Below are 22,684 nucleotides of genomic sequence, written 5' to 3'. Positions count from 1 at the left end.
ATAAATATTAGTGGATTTTGGATAATTTGCTATTAAAAGTCAATAAAATGGATTCAATCTGGAATTTTGCACAACAGAAATTCACGAACAGGATGATCCTGCAGGATGAAGGGGCAAGAATATTTTCATCATACCCCATGTGTAGCTTCATACTCTCAAAAACCCTCCAAAGAATTCCAAAACATCACTACAGGATAACTGATTTTTTTTAGACTTGATTATTTTCTCGATCATTCTGCCATATAGAAATGCTAATAATAAATAGTGTGCAATTCTAGATCCAACCTAAAATAAAGCATGTGCTTTATATGTAAACTCAGTACAACTACAATTTAACTTATAAAGTATCTTATGTTTAAATCAATTATAATTAAGATACCATTGTGCAATGACTTTTGAATTAGAGAGTCATGAAATGCCTGAAGAACTACCTGATTTTAGGGCTACACTCATGATGGGAATGCACAGATTTGATTTGAAAAAGGTGCTTTGGAATGCAAAGAAACATGTAACTATTGAGGGGAGGCTTCTGCTACAGCTGTGTAATCTTAGAAACAGACCAGACATCTTTCAGGAGTTGCAGATAAGAGCCATGTTTGCATTCCTGAAAAGTACCTCTTCAAAACTAAATCCAAAGCACTGTACAATCGTAATACATCACAAGATGGTTCCCATTAAGCATCTGAATATATGCCTACTGTACTTTGGTCATAATCATCTATGCCTCTCAAAAATGTAGTAAGGTAGAAAACCCCAATGCCTGTTAGTCTTGTACTATTCCACACACTGTAATGAAGTTTCATATTTATATTATACTCTTCCCACTGCAATTCATGTATATTCTTTACTCTTATATGATAGGCCAATTTAATTCCTGTATTATAGGCGTGTGAACAGGCAAGCTATTTGCAAATTCATGCTTTGTTACAAATATCAAAAATAATAAATTATTTTTTAAAATCTAGGAAGAAACATTTAATAAATTAGTAAGTTAAAAAATACATTAAAGTGCTGAATGCAAATGTAACAATCCAGAAGTGTAATTTAAGCTGTACTTATAATTTTTTTCAATTATGTTAGTCCATTTTCCCAAACACATATTTTCTAGTTTTATACTGTTTGGAAATTTATTGTTAAAAACTGCTGATTAACAAATTCAATACTATATTATTGCTTATAATCTTACCTAATCACAATGGTTTTACATGTTATTTTTAAGAATCTTACTTTGAACATATATAAACAATTGCTACATAAAGTTGGAAGATAAAAAAACTCTGCTGTACCCCAGATCGGAATCAGAGTGGAGCTGTAGAACAGATGGATCAGTATCCCAATGCAGCGTCCTGATACCCAGGTTGAAGGACAACCATGCAGCATTAGCAAAAAAGGCCATAGATTAGTAAAGCAAGTACAGTCTATGAAATGTTAAGGCTATAGTTACATTCATATTATGGTTTCAGAAACAAAGAAATGCCAAAAGGTCAGTTAGTGAAAATCAAGTGAACATTCAGTGCTACAGGAAAACATGCAATATATAATCAATTAAAATACAAACATACAATTAGTATTGCTAGCATTCCATATGCTGGCTGTTAAAATCTGAAAACCATTTGTTTTCTGTATCTTTTTCCTGCTGCCTAGATTTTTGCAATCTATATATGGTACCCTTAAATATGATTGCAATATTATATTAATCGAATAGTTCATAGCACCTTTTCACAAGTTTAATATGCTACATTTTTAAAGTATTAGCTTTAACTAGATTAACTATTGTATTTATAAAATCCGTGATTCATAGACAACTACACTTCAATTATATTCTGTGGAAATATATGCACATTTAATAAAGTAAAAGTTTTAAAACTAACCAACAAAGACTTCTTTAATTAGGTATAATTTGATAGTATTAACAGATATATTAAATTTTTGAAAAGAGGTATAATTTCAAAAACATAAAAACATATAACATATTGATAAGATACACAGATTTAGTAGTGCCATCTGATCCATTTCATTAACATATTGTAATCTTGCCCTAAGCATTAAATATGTTCAGGAAATTGTCATATTGGTAAAGGAAATGAGTCAACACATAAACCTTTGGGTACAGAAAAATTGCTTTTCCACTGGGATATACTACTGCTGGTGTTTCCAAGACATGACATTGCTATAATTATGGGTTAAGCACAGCCTTGGGCTTATGTCATTTAATTTAAAACCAACCCAAGACATCCAATGTCAAGAAAACAGCATGCCTAATAAACTTATTCTGCATATGCTTAAATTCCAGTGAATCAAAAGTAATCTTAGAGCACGATGCAGAAGCCAGTATATTCATATAATAAACATACAATGCAACATATTGAAATAAAGATGTAAAAGTAAATATATTTCACATAGTTTATTCCAAAATTTATTTAAATATGCATATGCATTTTAATAACTATTTTTATCTATACTGCCAATAGTCTGCAGTCAGAAATGGCATAATTATTCCAAAATTTATTATTGGCATATAATAATGTTGCCACCGCCCCAAAAATGATACGAGTATATTAATGTTATTTTCTTTTTTATCAGTTTTTTTCTTTGAAGAGTGTTATCTTCAATGTCGGGTAGAATTATTACATTCTGTCTCTCATAAATTCAAAGTAACAGTTTTTTATAAATAATTTTAACTCTATTTAACTATAATATTGTATTAATAGATAATATAAGATACAAATTGATATTTTCAGGCACAGAACTCTGTTCTGTCTCAAAGGCAACTAGTGTCTCTTTCGTTTATATGCTAATTAAATCCTCTTCCTTCCCCCCCCCTTTTTTACTCTGCCTCTCTTACATATTTCTCCCAGTTTTTTTAGCTTTCTGTCCTGCCTTCATTATAAGGAGTGTTCGGTTAACTCTTTAATTCCCATTTCCTCCTAATGTATACAAAAAGGCTAACTTTACACCAGTGGTTCTCAACCTGTGGGTTGGGACCCCATTTGGGGTCAAACGACCATTTCACGGGGGTCGCCAAACAACGCAGTCCGCCATTTTTTTCCCCCTTTTCCTTAGCTGTGCTACTCCCTTTTATTCTATTGGCTTTTGAAAGCCAATAGAATAGACTCTCTTGAATAGAGTCTAATTCTATTGGCTTTCAAAAGCCAATAGGAATTGTCCAGGCTGTCTCTGCCCTGCTGAGCCCGCCAAAAGTCCCATTCTGCAAACGGTGCTGCACCAGTTGAGTAGTCCTCGACTTACGACCGGTTGGGGGTCGCGGCATTAAAAAGGTTGAGAACCACTGCTTTACACCCTGAATACACAGATTTTCTGCCCTGTTGCAAATAATGAAATTGGTTTTGTGCAACTTGAAAATAATTAGAGACCCATCTATATTCAGTACAACTGGTTTACACTTTGCTATTTTCTATTATTCAAAATCTTCCATATGAAAATTTAAATGCAATAATTTTCATTTATATCCTTTAAAAATGTCTTAATAGAGATACACAAAAAGCAACCAACAAAACATTACGGTAAATACATAGTAGCTGAATAACATTGAAACAGGTTTTGAGGGTTAAAATGGAGAAAAAATGTTTAGAGAATTATATCTGCAAACCCTCCTTAAAAGTAGGGAGGAAATAGCCAAATGTCACAGATGACATGTCACGTTTTTTGAGAAACTACTTAAAATAGCCTGTTGTGCTTTCAATGGATAAAGAGCAGACCCAACTGTAAGTCCTCAAGTAAGTTCATATAAAAGATGGTTCTCTAGTTAAATGACCACAAAGATTTATGACTATAATTCCTGGCTCAATTAGAATCGTAACTTGAGGACTACCTGTGTTTCTTTGGATAGGGTTACCTCCCTAGCCCCTACTCTTTGTTTTCAAACTTAACCTTCTATTTTTTTAAATTAATCTTTTCATTGATTCTCATTCTTCTTGTTACTCAACGTTTTAAGTATATATACTGCACTGTTTAATCTTGATTTTATTATATTTTTAATGTTATTATATTTTAAAGCTTGTTTTTAATTAATTTTGCTAGTAGCAAAGTAGGGAAACATTTATTCATTCATTCAAACTTCTCTCTCCAGTTGGGGAAAGAATTCAATAAATTCACTTGTATTTGAAAAACTAAACAGGTGACTTACCAGCACTCTATGATTTCTTTGATCTTAAAAAGTTCCAGCAGGTTTAGAACTATTTGTGCTTTCTTCATAACAGATTACATTACTGTGCTTTCTGAGGAGATGAAGAGGTCAAACACTATGCTGACTTGTTCTGTAAATATTCTTAACTCTCTAATGAATTTAAATGAAAATGAATTGAGAAGGCATATTATAGCAAGAGAGCTAATGTGGTCTAACGGTTAAGGTACTAGATTAAAAACCAGGAGACTGAGTTCTAGTCCTGCCTTAAATATGAAAGACAGTCGTGTGACTTTGGGTGGGTCACTTTCTCTCAGCTCCTGATGTCAGGCTTGGGCAACAAGCCACTTGATCAATTCCAGCTGCAATCAATGGATCAACATTTGGTTGATCCCAAAAAAAGCAGACCATGCACTTGTGGGAAAATACAGAGTGAGAAAAGAAGACATATTATAGCCTGACAGCCCAATCATTGTAAGTTTATCAGCAGCCAAATGAGCTTCATAAAATAGGTTCATAGAAATTATATCAGCAGGACAGAAATATTATCTTTCAAACACATATTATTTATGCATATTTGCAAAAGAGTTGTTACATAAATCTATAATTAACAAATAAATCATACCAGACTCTACATATTTTAGTGGAATTCTATTAAAAGGCTGACTTATCAGGCTTGAATATCCCTACTGGATAAAATATTGTGATGAAATGGTTACAATCTGCTTACTCTTATTGGACAAAGAAAGGCTGATAAGCAATTAAGATTAATCCCAAGTATTCTATAAATTGCACTCTATTTCCTAGTTGCGCTGAAAACCAGGAAGCAAACATTATTGAAGGATGGCAAATTACGTGTAATTTCTGGTTAGCAACCCCCAAAACTGAACAGGTTGTTCTTGAATTATATGGCAATTGGGATTGGGATTGCCATCGCTAAGTGATCTGATTGTAAAATGTGACATCATACAACTGCATCATTTAGTGACAGCAATCTAGGCAATCCTGCTGTTGTAACCTTAAAATGTGTGGGTCGTTAAGCAAGAAGCAGTGGGAATTGCTGGTAAAGACTAAATGAGTGCCACATTGGAGTGGGGGAAGCCCTGCGAAATTGATCTACATATCTAAGGCTTCGAGCTAAACTTTAGCATGTACTTTCCTCATAACTTTTGGGCAGGGTGGAAACCTGCACCAGGACATTGCCCAACCATACAACTGTTTTCCATACAACTGCCTAGATCAGGGGTGTCAAACTGCCGGCCTGCAAGCTGCTTTCATCATAGCAAAGCCGCACCCACCCCATTGCCGGCAATGCAAAAAGAGTCGCAATACATCGCGACACGTTCACATGACGTGGCAAGTTTGACACCCGGGCCTAGATGATTCTACTCATTACTGCAGTCAGGAGGAAAGTTAATGTTCACATGCTTTACTGAATGCAGTATCACTTATGTAACATTCTTACCCTACACTGTGTCTCACATGTTTCTTTTGAACTCTGGTCTGTGACCATAATAAATTCTAACTATCATCTATGAGAGCATATTTTAAAAACTGTTGGCAGCAATCATGCCAGACCATGCAGATGTTGGCAGCAATCATACAAAGTTCACTCAGATTTATCAAATCAACCATATAAGTGACAAGAAAGCTTTCTGAGTCAACTGAAAACTTCCCAAGGGCAATTTAAAATTCATATGTGGATGTGTATTTGGCGATTTTCCTAATAACATGCAATAAAAGATAAAATGAATAATTCATTTTTATAATTTAGCAGCTGTATAGGCCGTTTCTTTATAATCTTTTATAAAAATAATATAATGCTGGTGTTTAATGCTTTTGCCATCTTCCTGATTTCTTGTTATTGGTAGAATAATTACATTAAATCTTTTTGTTATCTTTATATTTAACAATATTCTTTTCAAATTATATATTTTGCTTTAATTTTTTTAATCACAATAAAATGTATAATTCTTTAGTTTTATGCTTTTTTAGTTTTGTTAATTGAATACTTTTAAGAAGCCTTTAAAGATATAGCCTTTAGGAATGCCTAAAATGTCACGCTGGGCCCTATAGATATTTTATTTGTTGTACACATTTAACACTATGATAATCTTAAATAATTCACAAGATTCTTTACAAAGCTGATCTTGCAATTTCTTTTGTTCAATTTCCTTTTAATCAATTCATATTTTATACACTTAACTTAGTTCCAGATGCCTGATTATGGTGGATTTTCTAGACAATATAGACTAAATTTAGTAAGATTGTTACTACTATATCTATAAAATTCAGCAAAGATAAGTAGTGATAGTTAAAAAAATCTATAAGCTATTTTTTCCAATTTATACCAAAATACTAAGAACAGATAGTATCTTCAGAATTGTACTTGCTATAACATTTGAATCTATAACGTATTCTTCTATCAGAAGAAACCTATAATAAACACATCCTGCTGGCATTATCCTGTGACAGAGAAGCCAAAGTAATAATACCATTTAATATAAGGAAACCAGATTGCAGGTTGTTCTCAGGTTACAACTATTATTTGAGTTCAAAGTTACCATTCAAAGTTACAATGGTATTGAATGAATGGGAGCTATGACCAGTCCTCAGAGTTCTGACTGGTGCCCAGCTTATTATTACAAATCACAGCAAACTGTGGTCATGTGATTTGCAACGTTCCCTGACTTACCCACAAGCAAAGTCAAGGTAGAAGTCAGCAGGAGGTCGTAAATTGTTCCTGCTGCTTTTTCACCTGCCCTCCAAACTGCCTGCCTGCAACAACCTTCTGTAGCACCCCCACACTCCATAGCGTCTGCCTGCAGCATACTCTTGTCTTCTATTCATACAAATCTTATAGGTACAAGTGAAATTTGTAGCTTAAAGGCGTAATTAACTCCTACTCTATGAATGTTTTCCATCCCAAGCCATATACATTATTAACCTGACCACACGATTATGTTAGACTGGCTGTGGTTAAATAAATCTAGAGATTACTATAAGCTATTTCTTAATAGTAAAGCAGAGATTTAAAAAACCAAGTAATAATCCTTATGTTTCAACCTATAGACTATGGAACATAACAATCTATACTAATACTCCCTTGTTACTTCTTGCAAAATTTGCTCTAAGGGATCTTTTAAGCCTCTGGAACAGGTACTCAAAAGAAAGAAACACTAATACAGTGGTAGACATGTAGAAACCTGGGACATTAAAATAGCCCTAAAAATTTGATGGCACAATTCAAAAAGACAAAGAACAACGAACAGGAGGAGAACACCCAATTAGATATCACCACAATCCATAAATACAAAGCAGTGGAAGGCCACAGAAGAAAACATAGTGTCATTATCAAATCTATTTAGTAAGCTACCAAGGCTTCTATCTCTTTTCCCATCTCACCCCATGCCAATCACAATTTGGTCAACTATCAGACTTACTAGCTTTTTCATGAAGTAAAACCAAGCACTAGAGTGTTTTGACATACCACAGCATTAAAAAAATAATATTTGATAATAAATATCTGATTATGTCGCCTGTAGAAATGAAAGAACTTAAATTAATTATTTAAATTATTCAAGTTTTATTTTATTCAAATGAGCGCTCCTCCAAGATGCAACATTAGGAAAATATCAGTAGAGGAATTCGAAATCATAGGAACCTCCTTTAGAAAATTACATTTTTAGCTGAGAATTTAGTACAGTTCAAAACATATTTTGGCAAGAGTCCTTAATGTAAAAGAAGCTGAAAGGCACTGGCCTCCACTTTCAGACAGCAATCAAATTCCGCTGAATAGAGGGAGGAGAAAGCCACTGGATCATGTCTTGTGACATACTAAGAATGGGCTATATCTTTTGATATGTGTATTATGTTATTGAAAAATACCCTAACAAAATGTTTTATACTTCATAATACAATTATTCTGAGAGAACATACCTTGAACCAACAGCACCATCACCAGAATCTTGGCTTCCAGCCTCACTTGGTGTGCTCACAGATTTCGAAGATGGAGACATAGGAGGAGGGACTAAATAGTGAAACAGACAGGTATCCGCTGTTACTAGTCGTAGAGGTTGCACAGCTTAGGATGTTTCCAAATTAATTTAACATGGAAGCATTAAAAAAGTGATGGTAAACAAAACAAAACGAAATAAAATGGATGAAAATGAACAATAGAAAAAAGGGGAAAAGACAATGTTAACATATCATGCTGGACATTCATGCAGTATTTGCCATTTAAATGCATTTTGGGATAATATTAAAAAGATGTAATTTACTTAAAATGCAAGGAAAATATAGATTCAATTAATATAATGGCAGTTAATATGGCAACAACCGTTTCTTAGAAATTAAGTAATTAAAAATGCAATGTATTGTGTAGAATTCCCATAAGTTTTGAGGAAGGGTTTTATTAGAATCAGGAAAGAAAGAAACAAGATGATTTTCCTTTCCAGACATTATCTTGAAAAACTGCTACAGAAGAACAATAGAATAGCAGACAAGGTTATTATTTTTTTGGTTAAATTTTTATGTTTCCTTCTCTCTTACAAGGTAATTCTGCACTGCTCCAAGAAAATTACCTCTCTACAACTTGTTTTAGAAGAGGCTGACGCTGAATCCTAGGGCCTTTTGCAGATAAGGAGTTGTAAAATGTGCTATTATGTATTGAAAATAATTATTTTCAGCACATTCTATATTTTCTAGTTCTAACATTTAATTTTTATAAAAAAAATCTGAAAGAGTAACTGTCAGTGGTTAAGGTTTAATGATTTTTTTTCATTACTGAAGAGAATAGGATTGCATGTTTTTATACTGTTTTGATTTTAGTGAAAACAGAAAATCATTCCTATATTAAATATATTTTCACTATTATTGAGGTTAAATATATTGGATTTGATCTATGGTGTCCTTTTACAAAGTCATACAGTATGCTTCAATAAAGGAAAATGGGAGAGAGGCAATTCCTATTCCCTTTTGCACTATGCAGCATTGCTCAATATTCTCAGATAATTAAAATATAAGCACTGTTGGAAGGTGAAATATATCTAAACAGCTTAAATTTACTATAGAACTGAATTGATAAATGCTTAGCAAAACTTGCATACATTATTTCTTTCACTACTGTACCTTAAATGTTAATTTGAAAAAAACCGCCTCACAACCAATATTAGATACTAATTCAACTATTTGATTACTTTAAAGAGAGACAGTTGACTTAAAGTCAAGAGTCCCTGTTTAAAACTGGAGTAGGAGTGAGGGTAGGGTAGTCAGGCTATTCAACCCTGACAAGCCTGAGAGGCTATGAATGCATACTCTTTCTGGTGCTAGAAACTTTCCATCTTTGGTTCTAAATTGGTGGTACTTCCCAATGCAGAACTGACACATAATTGGGCATCCTCTTGGACTTACACATCCTGCTTAAAGAGTAGATGACATCTATGGCCAGGATAGCCTTCACTCAAATTCAACTCATATGTCAATTGCAACCTTTCTTGGATAAAGGATCCCTTCTCACGGGAACTACATCTTGGTCATATCATATGTGAATTATTACACTTTGCTCTACTTGACTGCCTTTGAAGATAACTTAGAAGTTGCAACTGGCCCAAAATGCAGTAGTACAAGCAATTATGGCTATATCCTAATTTGTCCATATACTTCCTCTGTGACATAAACTGCATCAATTATCTGATGGAACCTGGGAACCTTCTCTGTTATGACTCCTGCTCTTTGGAATAGAGGTTTGGATGATCCTGACCCTGCAAGCCTTTAAATGATTTTTGAAAAGCTGTATTTTTTCCCCAAGGCTGAAGTACTGTATGTCACTGTTTGTTGTGCAATATCTATTTTGATTAGGGCATGTTTGTTTTTCTCTTATATATACTGTTTATTTTTGTTGTTTTTTATGTTTTTAATCTGAACAATACTGAGTGTCATTGTCAAGTTAGAGGCCTTATAACTCTAAATTATAAATAAAATAAATATTTTAACTAGTCACTGCTGCCATCTACTGGCTATTTTATATTAGTAGGAACAATCTCATGGCAAACTAAGCTCTTCCATTCCCAGTAATTTTCATGAAATATTTTTAGATTGAAATGCTTAAAATACTTAATAATGTGATTTTTTTCAGTTTCAAAAGCTTTTCTATTGCTCATGGCACCTTGAATGGAAATTTCACATTTGCAGGGAGTCCTTACTTAAGCATAAGAAATATTAAAAAATGTAACTGTGGAAATAGAATAGAATAGAATAGAATAGAATAGAATAGAATAGAATAGAATAGAATAGAATAGAGCTGGAAGGGACCCTGGAGTCTTCTAGTCCAGCCCCCTGCTCTAGCAGGAGAACCTATGCTATCTCAGACAAGTGACTGTCTAGCCTCTTCTTAAAAATCTCCAGTGATGGAGTGCCCACGATTTCTGGAGGCAAGCTGTTATCTTATTTCCATAATAGTTCCTTTTAGAATTTCAAAACATATTTAAAATATGTATTAACAACACAAAATGAAAGTTCTTGCTGAATTAGCACTTAAGGTTTAATTAATAAAACTAATTATTGTTTATTAAATTAAACAGTTAATAGTAATACATTAGTTTAAATGAATATAGGATCTATAAACTAAACTTTTAAACTTTAAATATCCCATTTTGTTATGAAATTGCCTATTATGGAGTTATGATTCTTGTTCCAAGATCCATAAGAGGCCTCTATAGGCAGAACTGCAGTTATTTACTTCAGCGTTTTCTATTTCCTGATATTAAGGATAATGAGAACCCTTGTGAACAGATGGGAACCATATGTGGTTAATAGTGTAATGGTGCTCTTGCACATAAACTACCTAACTAAAATAATACTGAAAGTAATGACAATATTTCATATAAGGGACCCAAAAATATTTGCCCTTGCAGAACTTACTAAGCAATAAGAATTGCCAAACAAACCAATGTTTACTTACAAATAAAGATGCAGAAAATGAGGCAGTTAATTATGATTAAAAAAAAATTAAGCATAGTAGTTTCTGGTGCTCTAATGAAGGCTGAGATCTTCCTTTGAATTACAATACGTTAACACATTTGAAAATAAGCCTCAGAGTTCAGAAATTCTAGGGGTAGGTAACATATTATATGTATGCATGAACAAAAAGAATTACAAAAGGACACTTATTATTTCATATGGACCAGGAATGTTACCTTTTGCAGTGAAATTCACCATGTTTCTAATCTAAAATATAAAAATGTCATTTCCAAATAACATTTAAATTTGAATCTATAGTCAATTTACCTTTGACTATTTTGCCAGATAACAAATAATTTTTAAAGTAAACAAAATTTGTATTTTTAAAACCTATGATTAAAAGAGTTCCCAAATGCTTCTAATGCTAAAATAATGGAGTTTTAAAGCTATCATTCTAGATAGCTGTTTCAAAATATATCCTTCAATCATTTTAAAACTCATTTTAAAAGAAATAAATAATTTTGCACCAAAATTAAACTACTTTATTCATTCAGAAATTGGCCATTCAAACGACTTGAACAAAAACAAGCAGTAGTCGCTTGTCTGAGATTGGTGGCTATAAAAATTGAATGATGAATGAATGAATGAATAAGGTTTCCTGCAATGTTACAATGCCCTCTTGTGGCATAATTCTAACTCCTTGTGCCAATAGGTAGTAACTATCTTCAATAGTTAAAGATTTTATTTAAAATAGTTAATATTTTTAGAAATTAAAAAAGAAAATATTAGAGATGTTTTGGAAGCATAGGCTTATAAGAGTTTTAAAATAAACTTTTTTTAAAAAAAAATTCAAATAGAAATGTCAGTTTCACTAGAGAACTCCTATCAGCAGGATTGGAGTCATGGGATGCCTCCACTGGAGGAAATTATATAAGAGTTAATTTATGTCACTTCCTCCTTTCTGATACAATCTCTTCAAAAGTTTTTCTGAACTCTGAAGTGGACTTAGTTAAAATAAGGTTCCTCCCAAATTCTAGTAAGAACCTCTGCCGGTCATATTTCTACTCTATGAACTGATAGGGCCATTCTTCATTCAATCAATTACTTAGAAAAAGAAGAATGAAAACATTTATTTAGCAACATTTAAATTAGGAGTAGCAATCTTAAGCCATCCAGATGTAGTAAAAAACATCTGGAAGGTCTAGTCTGCCAATCCTTTTGCTGCACTGATTTTATATTTTAATGGACTAGTCTTAAAAGTTTTAGCTGATGAAATATAAAGAGATGAAGAATTAGAAATCAGTAATATTCTAATAAAATATTCTAAATCAGACAGAACAATGTTCTGAGACATTTTCTAAGTTAACTGTAGTGATAATGAACACATATCAGGTACATGCATGAGTAAGTAACTCAAGTTTCATGCTAACATTGATGCCATATTCAGTTGGATGAAGGACATTTCCATGACATTTTGTTCTGCATACTTCTTACCCATGGGAGTATCCGGTGTTAAACCCATGCTCTGAAGCAAAGCTTCTGCTTCCCGTCTCTTTTTTTCAAGGTCAGACTCATCTTGTACAGGAAGGGCATCTTTCTTCTGATCAGTCTATTTTATTAAAATGAATTATGTCATTTCACATCTTTACTATATAAGAAAATTGTTTTGAAACAAAAATATTTGGTGATAATAAATCTGTAATATTTTATTGAAAGTCTTACCTTGGATAACAAGTTATTTTAGCAATAATCCTACTATGAGAAAGACAAGTTCTTTTCTTTTACACTTTATATTTCTTTTCTATTTTTTATATTAGTCTGCATTATGATTTAGTATTGTTAAAATCCATAGTAGAAAGTATTTTTAAAAACGGGAATAGAGGGGGGGTGGAAAGGGAGAAAGGACTATATTAGTTCTAGTCATTTTTGGATAGACAAAACGTAAAATTCAGGTTGTGCATTGTTTTTGAACAAACAGAAATGCAAATGTAGCACCTATCTGCAAAGAAGCAGCCACTTTCATGTGATTCATTAAAACAGATATTCCATAGAATGGAAACAAGATATGGCTGTTTTAATGACTCACATAGGTACTACATGTTCCAAAATATCTATTCCAAACTGAATCTGAAACACTGCACATCCTTAGTAGCTATACTGAGGTAAGTGGGTATAAAACTATACTCTATAACAGGGGTCTTCAAACCTGGCCCTTTTAAGACTTGTGGACTTCAACTCCCAGAATTCCTCAGCCAGGCACACTGGTGGAGGAATTCTGAGAGTTGAAGTCCACAAGTCATAAAAGGGCCAAGTTTGAAGACCCCTGCTCTATAATTATAAGCCAAGACAAAAACTTTCAACACTTTATTCCTAAAAATCAATGCAGAAAAATAGAGCTCAGCTTCCAGGTTTCTATAGCAGTAATAAGAACTAAGGTAGACCTGCAATCAATAATTTACTAATATACTATAAATTAGTATTTGTACTTGTAACATACATGGCTGAAGAAAAATATATTTCAGGCCATCAAACATAGTTATTAAAAAACTGTTTCATACTACCTTTATGTAGTTCACTGATTATAAGTAGAACAATTATTTCTAGTAAGTTCTCATGGATTTTTAAAATAATTTTGTAAAAACAAAGAAGATAATTTTACTATGGAACAAGATTTAGTAACAAATTAATTTCTCCATACTCTAGAAATATTTATTTTCTTTTGCTCTGACATAGCAAATTTTATTATCCTGCTTCTCAGTTAAGAGTTTTCATATGAATTTAATATCAATAATTCTTAACATGCTGTTTTCAAACAATCTGAATTTAAACTTGTTCATAAACATTTCATCCGTTATCACTATTCATAAAGATCATCTCCAAGTTATTGTGATATAGGTTCTTGTATGCTTTAGCTGACTTTATCAGCTATATACTAACATCACATATTAGTATACCAAATAGAAAAATAGTGTTAACTTCCAAGAAGTTCTAACATTTGTTAAAATGCAAAAATAAAAAAAAGAGTTGGATGAAAAAGTAAAGACATTCATATATCTCTAGGATCCTTAAAAATTACTCAATACAGCAGTCAGAGTGGCTCATCTTGGAAGAATACTGCTGGTCAGGAACTATGCATCACTAAGATGCACAATGACATCACTTTGGAAGTGTCACTAATTGGAGCTATTGTAAGATAAGGATTTTTGTAGAAATGAAAAATTGATAAGATTTCCTTCAATACTGGCCAAACAGAAATAAAAAAGAAAATTTTAGCAAGAAATGCAAACAGATAAAAGATGAAAAACCCCCCTTCTGAGTTTATTGCTAAGCATACTAATATAGCCAATAATAAAATACCTCAGAATTTTGGCTAAAAATGTGACTGAAAAGCAGACAATAACAGGTTTAAAAGTTTAAAGAAGTTTGCAGAACTCTTTGCATTTGTTTTTAATAGAGAAGATTCCTTTTTTTCCAAGAGGAGAATCTTAAGTACTGAATCAAACAACAGAGAGCACAGAAGTAGTTTTGACCCTTCTTAACAAGTTAAGAATGAAAAAAATACTGGTATCAAATGATATGCACCCAGGAACTCAAGTGTGAAACAAAAGTAGATACCTTCTAAACATAAATGAGCATGAAGCCTTGGTTGATATATTTAATCAGAACTATTTTAATTACTAGTAGTAATATAGTGATACAGATAAAACAATACTAGGTAAAGTCTGGGGAGAAAAATGATTCTATGAAATTATTGATATTTATCTGATGTTTCTGAAACATTAAGATTGCTAACTGCATTCAAAATTTGACAGATGCTATTATTAACAAAAATTACTAGGCAGTTTTAGCATGTAAGCAAATTATCTGGTAGGTGTAATTGGAAAAAAGAATTCTTACTTCTTTTTTCTTTCTTTCTTCTTCTTTTCTTTTTTTCTCCTCCCTTATTTGAGCCAAGCGTTGTTTCTTACGTTCTAACTCTGCCTTCAGTTCACTTTTATCAGACATAGTTAGAATCCTGTCAATACATGAATCAAATACAAAATTAAACATTTTTCTGTATGTATATCTATTAGTTAAAATAAAAGAGGCTTAATACAAAATAAGGCTCCTTGACAATAATGTATGAAATTATTTGAAATTTGGAACAAAATTCTAGCACCAAACTGTAAACATATTTATCTCTAGATGAATTTAATAAAAATGCAGAGAAGCTACATAAAAATTAGAAACAGAGAAGCTGGATGACAAAATTAGTGGCATATGAATAGGGAATATTCCACTTCCATCAAAGAGTTATTTATAATAGTGTTCCTGAAATGCCAGCTTGACTTTTATATATAAATTCAGTCTATTCAGTCTGTCATAAATTTATCTTTTCCCTTTAATACATATTGTAAAGAAGCCCTTACTATTAGGCAAATATATTAGAAAACGTCTTTTGGTCAACATTTTTAAGCAAATTGACTTAATAAATCATCCTTCCTAGAACTCAAAGTGGACAGTTTCCTTCACATTTTGTGCTTCTCCAGATTTTGAAATGCATTTATGGTGACAAAAACTATATATATATGAAAACAGAAAAAAAATCTTGTTTTATTTTAATACCAGGATAATTAAGAAATACCAGGACACACACACACACACACACACATTTGAATAAACAAACTATGATTCAATCAATACAAAACTCAAAGGAGATAGATTTGTCTTTTCCCTCCTTTCATCTTTCCACAGCACCAGCACAAGCATGCATATTATCTATCCCACTGGCCACCTTAAGTTATTGTATATTGATCCAGGCAGACTTAGTTCATCTTGGCATTATTGCTGTGAAAGGCTGTGGTTCCCCCCCCCTTTATTCTAACACTGTTGAAGGACAGTCTCAAGGTGTATAAAGTCCGCTAGTCTTTGTCCATATTCTCAGAGGACAGCAGGTGACTGTAGGGCCTAGAGCCAACAGAGACAGGATAGGGGCTAGCAGTAACAACTAACTAGGTAGACAGCACTTTCATTCTGTAATGGGGCAAACATTCAGACCCTAATAATACATTAACTATTGACATGCTGTTAATTCAGGGTTCCATCATATTGTGGCTGTGAATTACAGAATACATTTGGCATCTGGGGCTGTCTGATTTCTAGTTTCAATCAATCAGAATAGAGCTGGAAGGGATCTTGGAAGTCTTCTAGTCCAACCCTCTGCTCAAGCAGGAGACCCTAGTCTTTTTTTAAAAGCCTCCAGTGATGGAGCACCTACAACTTCTGATGGCAAGCTGTTCCACTGGTTAATTGTCTTCACTGTTAGGAAGTTTCTCCTTAGTTCCAGGTTGCTTCTCTCCTTGATTAGTTTCCATCCATTATTTCTTGTCCTGCCTTCAGGGGCTTTGGTAAATACGTTGACCCCTTCCTCTTTGTGGCAACACCTCAAATACTGGAATACTGCTATCATGTCACCTCTGATCCTTCTTTTCTCTAGACTAGTTCTGGATCAAGATGTGTATAAGGGAGAACTCGGACGGGGGTGGGTGGGGTTCTTTCGCTCCTCGACTAAGGCGTCGACATACGTTTTCTTTCGATTGTAGTTTTTTACAGCAGAGAAGAACCCCTGCGGAAATAGGAACTTGGCGGGTTTCTGTCGTGTGTGAGAGGAGCCGAAGGAAGCCGAGAGCAGAATTCCACGAAGGAGGCGCGATAGGAGGCCTCACCCAGCAGCCTCTTCGGAGAAAACCACGAAGACGGCTGGAGGAATCGCCCCAAAGACACCCGGGTCGACATAAACAGAGGGACGGCTGCCGGGCGTTGCCCGCAAAAAGCGTCCGCCCCCCTCCCCCCCCCTCCCAACGGCCGTGGCTCGCGCCCTCCTCACCCTCTAGGGCTCCGCCCCGCCGGAGCTACTTGGGCGATGAGGGACAGCTAGAAGCCGCCCTAGGCCGGTGAGGCACTGATTTTAGGGAGCCGGCATGGCTCACCCCGCCAAGGCTAACCTGTCACTGAAGCCCTCCTCTGTTCAGACCGCTGCCGCCTTGTTTCGAGGCGCTCCTTCACAAAAGCGGGAAGGGACGGGGAAGCGCCGCTGGAGTTTCAAATAAGGGGAAAGCCGCCGTAGGTCCTACAGGAGAGACAGCTCAGCATCCTCCGGAGGAGCACGCATGCGCGGAAATAACCCGTGCCGACGGAACAGGAGGTCGGTCATTGCTCTGGGTCGCATAGTTATACATGATCGAAGCGCATGCGCAAACGAGAAAGGCAGGGAGAAATTCGTATTTGTTTCGGGCCTTGTGGATAACGTTTTAGATTTCACAGGTGGCCTAGAAGTTGTTAATTTTTTTAAAAAACATGTTCTGCCAAAGAAGCGACAGGAGGAATTAAGGTTAGATTTTTTTTAAAAAGAATGTCTTTGATGTTATGGCTCGAACCGGAAAGAGAACTACAGTTCCCGGCATGCGATGCGGCAAGTCGATGCTGTCAATGGGAGCTTTCTTCAGCCTTCTGCGGTACCGGTCTACGTAGGCCTGCCTGACAGTGTGAATTCAGAGTCTATCTTCTGTTTGTTGCTAGAAATATGTGACTTGCTGATATTGGAAAGTTTGCTTTGCTAGGGACTCTCTGAAATTTCTCCCAGCATATGTAGATAAGTGCTTCTGGTTTGGTTTGGTTTTGTTCTCCCTGAGGATCTTTGTCTGTGAAATTGAACTAAGAGAGCCAGTTTGGTGTAGTAGTTAAGGCATCAGGTTAGAAAACAGGAGGCGGTGAATTCTAGTTCTGCCTTAGGCAGGAAGCTAGCTGGGTGATCTTGGCTAGCCACTCTCTCTCAACACTGGGAAGGAGCCAGGGAGCAAACTATTTCTAAAATACCTTGCCAAGAAAACTCCAAGGACTAGTCCAGGCAGCCTCTAAGAATTGGACACAATTTAATGAAAGAAAGAAAAAATCAATTGATTTCAAAGGATGTTATTTCTACTGAAATAAAGTGTTGGACGCTGCTACAGACTGCTCAAACAGTTGCATTTGGTATTAAGATTTGGTCACTATCAGCTAGAGTTGCTGCATCTCGAACCTCCTCATCCTAACATGGTAATATAATAATAATGATAATGATAATAATAGAGTTGGAAGGGACCTTGGAGGTCGTCTAGTCCGGGGGGGGGGCAACCTTAAACATTGAAAGAGCCATTTGGACCCCTTTCCCACAGAAAAGAAAACACCGGGAGCCACAAAACCCTGCTGTTTCACCCCTAACACTCCATCGTTGCTGCTGCTTACCCCCCCTCCCGTGCGGAGCACCCTGCTGCCGCTTTTCTCTCCTACCTCCCCTGTGCGGAGCGCCCTGCTGCCGCCACTTTTTCCTCCTACCTCACCCACATGGAGTGCCCTGCCCAGCAAAGGTGGCATTTGGGAGGCAGCGGCAGGGCATAGCCCAGGCATGGCCCAGCAACAAAGCTCGTCCTTCCTCAGCGGCTCCTCGACTCCATCCGAGTTGAAGAAAGTGGAGGTGCAGCAGTGGGATTGCTCTCAAACAATAAGAGCTGGGTGCACTGCTTGCTTGTGTGCGCCCGCCTTATTGAGAGCAATCCTGCTGCTGCGCCTCCGCTTTCTTCAACTTGGATGGAGCAAAGTGGGAAGGAAAATGAGGAGAAGAGCGGTGAGGCTTTGTGCCAGCCGGCCGGCCAGGTGAAAGGTAGGTCGGGCGATGGTGGCTGGCTGGCCGGCTGGCTGGGGGGATCATGGCCACTGGGGGGATCTGCCAAGCCTCATGGCAGCAGCATTGGCAACTCCCCCCCCACCCGGCCCGTTTCCCCGGCTCCGTACAAGATGCTTGGCAGAACCACTACCCCCCGTGCCCCCAATTGGACCCACACAGCACCTTCTTTCCAGCTCCAACGCGGTCCTCCGTCACTTCCTCTGCCGCCGTGTGCAGTCTTACAAACAAAAGAAGTCTGTGAGCAGTCCCACAAACTTCTTTTGTTTGTTGGACTGTCCATAAATGTCTTTTATTTGTGGGACTAAAAAAAAAGTTCAATCAATCAATTCCAACTATGCGAGATCTTTTTTTTTTCCGTGAGAAGTTGGAATTGATTGAACTTTTTTATTTAGATGGTGGAGGACTGGGCGGAGGACTGGGAGCCACAGCGGAGGGATGAAAGCCACATGCGGCTCTGGAGCTGCGGGTTGCCAACCCCTGTTCTAGTCCAACCCTTGCTCAGACAGGAAACCCTACACCATTTCAGACAAATTGTTGTCCAGTCTCTTCTTTAAAACTTCCAGTGTTGGAGCATTCACAGCTTCTGGAGGCAGGTTGTTCCACTGATTAATTGTTCTAACTATCAGGAAATGTCTCCTTAGTTCTAAGTTGCTTCTCTCTTTGTTCAGTTTCCATCCCTTGCTTCTTGTCCTGCCTTCAGATGCTTTGGAGAATAGCTTGACTCCCTCTTCTTTGTGGCAGCCCCTGAGATATTGGAACACTGCTATCATGTCACCCCTAGTCCTTCTCTTCATTAATTTTCATTATCTCTGAGCAAACAATAGAATCATGGATGTGAAATTCTGGAGGGCTGTTTGGCAGACCAAAAGAAACATTTCTGTATTCAACAAGGTCTTTATAGAAAAGTGTCAATCATAGCACATAAAAGAAGTAAAGAATCTATTTATAAAAATCAGTCAGCTCCATCTGTAAGTAATGTCAGATGCGATGATAAATGGATAGAAGTTAGCATCTCAGTTTATCCATTGTTTTGTTTTTATTTTTTTAATTACCTATAGCTCGATGGCATATTGCCAACATTCCAAATGTATTCACCAGCCCATCAATGTTACTTATTACATTTATATTGTTTTTTAAACTAGGATCTCAATCATCAGTACTTTAACTTTCAAAGCAAAAGAGTATTATGTGAATTCTTCACAAATAACCCTTTAAAAAAAAGGCTGCTTTTTGCATAGTTTCTTAAAACCATACACAATGCCAATGCTGGGTAAAACTGAGATTTGCAGGAATGTTAGCTATTAGCGATACATTAATAATTCAAAATAGGATGGTCATTCACCAGATGTTTGCAATTTATTATATGCATATTTATAAACTATATAATATTGGAAGTGAAATCGATAACATAGAGCATGCCATTGTCAACTATGCATTTTATAAATAATAAATGTTTCTAAATATGTTTTGTGCTTATGAAATAACAAAACTATTAGTCTTTAAAATGCCTTCAGATTGTTTGTTGCAAAAACCTATCATGTTTAATGTTCTTGAAACTACATAATATCCCAAAGAGCAATTTTACCCCATTAATTCCTGTCTTTTGTGATAGTAGTAGAAGTCTCAACAGCTGAGTTCCGGTTTTGCAAATTTTTTAGGATGCTACTGTCTTCAACAAGAGTATACTAAAAAGTTATGGTTTATTGAATATAAATAATGGCTTACAAACCACAATGGGTTTACATGGTACATTAAGACAACCCCCAAAAAATCATATTAGAGCTTGTTGTATCACTTGGGCTTTTGAGAACATTTGCTTCAATATGTTGATCTTAAATTTTGTTAAAATGTTTAAATATGCTGAAATAAAGGAATTGTTCTAGCTTTATTACATTGATTACAAGCCATGGATGTAATCAATAGGTGTAAATGAGGGGACAAATGATCACCATCATGTACATGATGCAACTGATCAGAAATCATGATGGGGTTATATTTATTCAATGATGTCATAATTCATTGTCATTTTGATCTCATCAACATTTGTTACAGACACCACTGATTACAAGTAGCTTTGTTAAACCTAATTAACCAGAATTAGAAATTACATGTTTTGGCCTTCACTGAAGAATAATTTGTATCAGCAGTAGGGAAAAAAACCTTGGATGACAATGCCAGAAATAGTTGGCAATCCTTTTGTTCTCTTGCCTTAGTAGACAGCTGATATTGTTTAAAAGCAGGATGACAGTGAGATATTGAAAAGCATTTTATGTCTTCTGGTTGGGGTGATGGAATCTAACACTAGTAATCCTGGTGTCAGTTGTAGAAATATCTTTTAAACATTGTCAGTCTTTCTGACAGTGTTAGTAGCTTTATTACCATGTTAAGAATACAGTTGTCCATCATTTTCTATAAATGGTTATAATATGATATTTGATATTGTGGAGTCTGCCATCACCACCCACCATAATATTTGTGCATACAAAAGAAATATGATTTAAATATTGATATGAAATGTATGCTTATTACAAGGAATCCTGCAAAAGAGGTTCAGCTGGTGCTGATCCACAACATTTCAATGAATGGAGAGAAGCTTTTGGTAGAGGAAAGGAAAGGTTTATTCACCATATTTTTTATTAATTTCCTTTAAAGGAAATGGACACTACTAAACCAAATATTAACCTCCCCCTTTCATGGGTCATTTTGTTTCCTCTAAATTATTATCCAGAGTTCTGCCTATTCATGTTGTTTTGTAGAATGTAATTGGTATCAACTGATTCTAGATTTCCATTACTGCAATTATTAAAACTGCTGCTGCTGCTGCTGCTAATCAATGTGTCTGTAAAAATACTTCCATAATAGTGGAGATACTTTCTAATCTTAAAATCAGAGACTAGGAAGTCATATTTAAACCACTTGTCCTTATTTCTGAGTAAATATATTTAGATTGGAACATTATTTATAGTTATTACTAGACAGCCATGATCCACTGGGTTATCATTTTAAAATATTCCCTTCCCTAAACAGAAAAATCGAATGACCATGGCTGGGCAAAATGCAGTTGGAGCAGGAGTGACTTCTGACCTACTGTTGGCTTCCACATTGAGTTTCCTTGTGAGAAGCTGGCAGTGAGTGTTGGAAATTCCTTCCTTCCTTCCTTCCTTCCTTCCTTCCTTCCTTCCTTCCTTCCTTCCTTCCTTCCTTCCTTCCTTCCTTCCTTCCTTCTCTCCTCCCCTCCTCTTCCCAGCAGGTAGGTAAGTGGCTGCTGCCAAGTGAGGGATTGAGTGAAGAAATGTGTGAGTAGTCAACACGGTGTGAGCACTATTTATTCCTTAACTTTCTCCCCACAAGCTTCCCACAAATGGAAAGGTGGCAAGGAAAAAACAGTTCCTTCTGGGTTCCCCACTGACTTGTGGGAAGCTGTCAGTGGATGTTGAAAAGGAGGATCACATGAGCATGACAGTGTTGCATTGGCACTGAACAGCAACTGAAGCAGGAAAAAATCCTCAAATTTCATTCCCTCAGGAGTGCTGGATCCCAGGATTTTGTAAATTAGCCCATTTGGGAAACATTTGTTTTGCCCACATGAAAGTTATAAAATATCAAACAGACACAAAAGTTTTATTAGTATATAGGCAGATACTTTATGCAATAATGAACATTTGCTGAAGTATGGAAAATAGATTGCCCTCGCCAAAAAAAATCAGTAACACTGCATGTTCCCCCATGATTTCATCAGCATGAGGCAAAAATAGGTGTGTTAAGCCTTCACTAAGCTTAAAGCACTTAATTTTTTTTGTAAACCCCACTATCTTTGTAATTTTTTTTAAAAAAAACTCCTGTAAACCTTTGTTACTGCCATAATTCTTGCAGTTCTT

The 22,684-nt window shown here is 35.5% G+C and overlaps 1 protein-coding gene and 1 long non-coding RNA gene across 10 annotated transcripts in view; one reads left to right on the top strand and one right to left on the bottom strand.

Annotated features, from left to right (window-relative positions):
• DYNC1I2 (dynein cytoplasmic 1 intermediate chain 2) overlaps positions 1-17,245 on the bottom strand; it is a 39,268-nt gene extending 22,023 nt beyond the window's left edge. The window contains exons 1-5 of one of the 5 annotated variants that reach the window (XM_039361777.1): positions 17,089-17,245; positions 15,002-15,119; positions 12,599-12,713; positions 8,084-8,228; positions 1,287-1,346 (exon numbers count right to left, since the gene is read on the bottom strand). In XM_039361777.1, coding sequence (XP_039217711.1) covers positions 1,287-1,346; positions 8,084-8,228; positions 12,599-12,713; positions 15,002-15,109 — 428 coding nt within the window. In that variant the 5' untranslated portion in view covers positions 15,110-15,119; positions 17,089-17,245. Of the gene's footprint in view, positions 1-1,286; positions 1,347-8,083; positions 8,229-12,598; positions 12,714-15,001; positions 15,120-16,668; positions 16,870-17,088 lie in introns of those variants that run through there. The other 4 variants (XM_039361779.1, XM_039361778.1, XM_039361780.1 and 1 more) reach the window with 4 other exon arrangements.
• The window catches only part of LOC120316330, a 66,888-nt gene continuing 61,368 nt past the window's right edge, over positions 17,165-22,684 (top strand). For 3 of the 5 annotated variants that reach the window (XR_005558924.1, XR_005558922.1, XR_005558925.1), the window contains exon 1: positions 17,165-17,288. This is a non-coding gene — a long non-coding RNA (uncharacterized LOC120316330). Of the gene's footprint in view, positions 17,289-17,322; positions 17,475-22,684 lie in introns of those variants that run through there. The other 2 variants (XR_005558927.1, XR_005558923.1) reach the window with 2 other exon arrangements.

Source organism: Crotalus tigris, unplaced genomic scaffold (assembly GCF_016545835.1).
Source record: "Crotalus tigris isolate CLP2741 ecotype Arizona unplaced genomic scaffold, ASM1654583v1 scf7180000019363.1367679, whole genome shotgun sequence".
In the NCBI taxonomy this organism is placed as follows: Eukaryota; Metazoa; Chordata; class Lepidosauria; order Squamata; family Viperidae; genus Crotalus; species Crotalus tigris.
Note: the sequence above shows the minus strand (reverse complement) of the source record. Positions and strands in the feature narration are given on the sequence as shown.